Below are 3,238 nucleotides of genomic sequence, written 5' to 3'. Positions count from 1 at the left end.
CCAAAAAACCTCAAAATCCTGGCAGCTTTTCCACCTTTTTTCCCAGCACCACCTGGAAGAAGCAACTCCAGCTTTGGGAACTCAAAGTGACTCCAAGGGAGCCTCAATCCCATGGGAAAAACCACAAGGATTTTTCCCAGGAAAGCAAAATCAACTTTCAACCACCCAAAACGAGCTGGGATCATCCAATTCTCCACGAATTCTCCAGGAATTCTCCAGGAAATTTCATCCCTTTGCAGTTTAGGAGCGGCACAAAATTACTCTGGGAATTATTCCCATAAAATTATCCAACTTTCCTTGGAATAGGCACAAACTCCTCTCCTCTAGCCAGAAAAAAAATGCAATTTTTTTTCCCCAAAAAAAACGCTCAGGAAAGAGAATTTTTGGGATATTTTTAGGAAATTTTTGGGAAAGGATCCAAAAGCGGCAGGAATTGCTGTTTCTACCAGGATCAGCAGCTTTATTTCTGCTTCCTTTAATTTATTTCTATTTTAAAATTTTGCAGCAGCCACAAAAAAAAACCCGTTCCGTTTTGGATTGGATCCTCACAGGGAAGAATCCAAGGATCAGCCGGGTTATTCTTTGGGATAACTCCTGGATTTAATGATTTTACGGATTTTTTTCCCCCCCAACCTGAACGATTTTATGGATACGCTGCCTCTTCTGCTTCCTTTAATTAATTTATTTTTATTTTAAAAGTTTGCAGCGGCTCGATTTCATCAAAATACGTAAAACAAGGCAAATGAAAGGAAAATAAAAGCCCAAAACCCAAGAAAATCCCGTGGATTTTGGGAATGCGAAGGCTTTGGCAGCGCTGAGGGAATGCTGGGATTTGATCACCAATTTATTTCGAAAGGATCCGAGGACGGGGAAGGGAAAACTCCACAGGGACGAGAAACATTTGAGAAAAAGTTGTTCCCAATTTTCCCTCAGAAGGTTCTTTCCAAACGCCTTAAACCCCCTCATTCCCAATCCCGCAATTCCAAGGATTCCCCATTCCCAAGGCTCCCCTCACGCCAAAGGAGCCGCCGCTCCCAAGGTCCCCTCCATGCCCCTCAGAGCCAAAAGCCTCTTGAATATCAATCCCCCGCCATTGCCGAGGATCCCCTCAGTGCCAATCCCAATTCCAAGGATTCCCTCATTCCCAAAAGCCTCCACATTCCCAAAAAAACCCCATTTCCAAGGAAAACCCTTCCCGCCCCCCCGGTGCCCAAGAATGGTCGCGCCCTCTCCCTCCCCCTGCCACCTCACCTCACCCGCTCCCACCGCTCCAGGCCCCGCGAGCACCGCTGGCCCCGCCCCCTCCCAGCCGACCAATCAGAGGCCGGAACCGCGCCCGGCGCTGTCCAATGGCGTTGCACATCCGGGTTGGGCGGGGTTTATTTACAGCGCTCTTTTGATGACGTCATGCCCTCCACGCGTGACGTCACGAGGTCTCAGCAGCGCGCGGGTGGGTTGGAAAAATTGGGAATTTTCCCGCGGGAATCCTGAGGTCTGGGATGAGCTGAGGGCGGAATGTGGGGAGGGAGTGGGGAAGGGAATCCCCGGGCTGCGGGAATGGCCCTATCCCAGAAGCCCCGAAGGAAACGGGAGTTTCTGATTTTTTCCTGAGGGAAAAGGGAGTTTCAGATTTTTTCCTGAGGTAAAAGGGAATTTCTGTTCTTTTCATCAGGTAAAAGGGAATTTCTGGGTTTTTCCTGAGGAAAAAGGGAATATCCCGTTCGTTTGGGAGGGAAAAGGGAATTCCTGCTTTTCCTGGAGGAGGGGTTGGTATCTGATTTTCTGCAGGGAAAGAAAAGAATTCATTTTTCAGAGGTAAAAGGGAATTTCAGATTTTCCTGCGGGAAAAGGAAAATTTATGGATTTCCAGCTGGTTTCTGACTTTCCTAAGAGGAACAGGAATTTTTGAGTTTTCCCAGAGAGAATGGGAATTTTACTCCAGAGGGAGAGGTTGGTTTCTAATTTTCCTGAAGGAAAACAGAAATTCCTTTTTTTCCTGAGGGAGAAACCAATTCCTGGTTTTCCATGTGAAAAAGCAAAACTGTTTTTCCTGATGGAATGGCTAATTCCATGTTTTTCCAAGGAAAAAGGAAGTTCCTGGTTTTCCTAAAGGAAGAAGGAATTTCAGGTTTTCTGGGGGAAGAGGTAAGATCCTGGTTTTCCTGAGTAAGAAGAAATTGTCCATTTTTTCCTGAGGAAAAAAGGAGTTTCAGGAGAGACTAAGGGAGACTCTGGTTTCTGTTTTTCCTAAGGAAAGAAGGAATTTCTTTTTGTCTAAAGGAGTGGCCACTTTCATGAGGGAAACGCTGATTTCTGGTTTTCCAGAGGGAACATTTGGTTCCTGAACTTCTCAATGGAAAAAGAAGCTTCTGGTTTTCCTGAGGGAAAAGGGAAATTCTGTTTTTCCTAAAGGAAAGATCAGATCCTAAAGAAAAGGAAATTCTATTTTCTGAAGGGAGAGACTAGATCCTAAAGTTCTCAAGGAAAAATGGAATTTCTGCTCTTACTGAGGGGTGGCTGCTTCTCAGATTCCAGAGGGAGACAAAAATTCCTGGTTTTCCTGAAGGAGAGGCCAGGCCTGGATTTTCTGAAGAGAAATTTTTCATTATCCCGAGGGAGAATGAAATTCCTGCTCATCATGAGGGAGAGGGTGGTTTGTGGATTTCCTGAGGGAAAAATTCCCATTTTTCTGGAGGTAGACACCAGGCTTTGCTTCTTCTGAGGGGGAACCTCATTCCTGCTTATCCCAACCCCTCAGACCAACCAGGATATCCCACAAAATCATGATTTTTTGACCTTTTTTCCCTCAGGCCTGACTCCATGGCAGAGCAGGAGAGGCTGTTGTGGCTCCTCAGGCTGGTCCAGAAAGGAAACCTGGGATTTCCTGAGGGAAAAATTCCCATTTTTCTGGAGGTAGACACCAAATTCTGCTTTTCCTGAGGGGAAACCTCATTCCTTCTTAACCCAAGCCCCCAAACCAAGCAGGATATCCTATAAAATGCCAATTTTTTTGCCTTTTTCCCCTCAGGCCTGGCTCCATGGCGGAGCAGGAGAGGCCGCGACGCCTCCTCAGGCTGGTCCAGGAGGGAAACCTGGGATTTCCTGAGGGAAAAATTCCTGTTTTTCTGCATGCAAACACAAGGGTCTGCTTCTCCTGATGGAAAACCTCATCCCTGCTTATCCCAGCCACTCAGACCAAGCAGGATATGCCCACAAATTTAAATTTTTTGGCCTTTTT

At 46.3% G+C, this 3,238-nt stretch overlaps 1 protein-coding gene across 8 annotated transcripts in view; it reads left to right on the top strand.

The window, feature by feature from the left end:
- The first annotated feature begins 1,366 nt into the window (after positions 1 to 1,366).
- Positions 1,367 to 3,238, top strand: part of ANKRD16 (ankyrin repeat domain 16) — a 15,816-nt gene continuing 13,944 nt past the window's right edge. For 2 of the 8 annotated variants that reach the window (XM_033514859.1, XM_019006688.2), the window contains exons 1-2: positions 1,369 to 1,450; positions 2,811 to 2,913. In XM_033514859.1, the coding sequence (XP_033370750.1) occupies positions 1,408 to 1,450; positions 2,811 to 2,913 (146 nt within the window). In that variant the 5' untranslated portion in view covers positions 1,369 to 1,407. Of the gene's footprint in view, positions 1,451 to 1,546; positions 2,696 to 2,810; positions 2,914 to 3,238 lie in introns of those variants that run through there. The other 6 variants (XM_015627992.3, XM_033514860.1, XM_015627994.3 and 3 more) reach the window with 6 other exon arrangements.

Source organism: Parus major, chromosome 1A, assembly GCF_001522545.3.
Source record: "Parus major isolate Abel chromosome 1A, Parus_major1.1, whole genome shotgun sequence".
Classification (NCBI taxonomy): domain Eukaryota; kingdom Metazoa; phylum Chordata; class Aves; order Passeriformes; family Paridae; genus Parus; species Parus major.
This window is presented reverse-complemented; position numbering and strand designations above follow the sequence as displayed.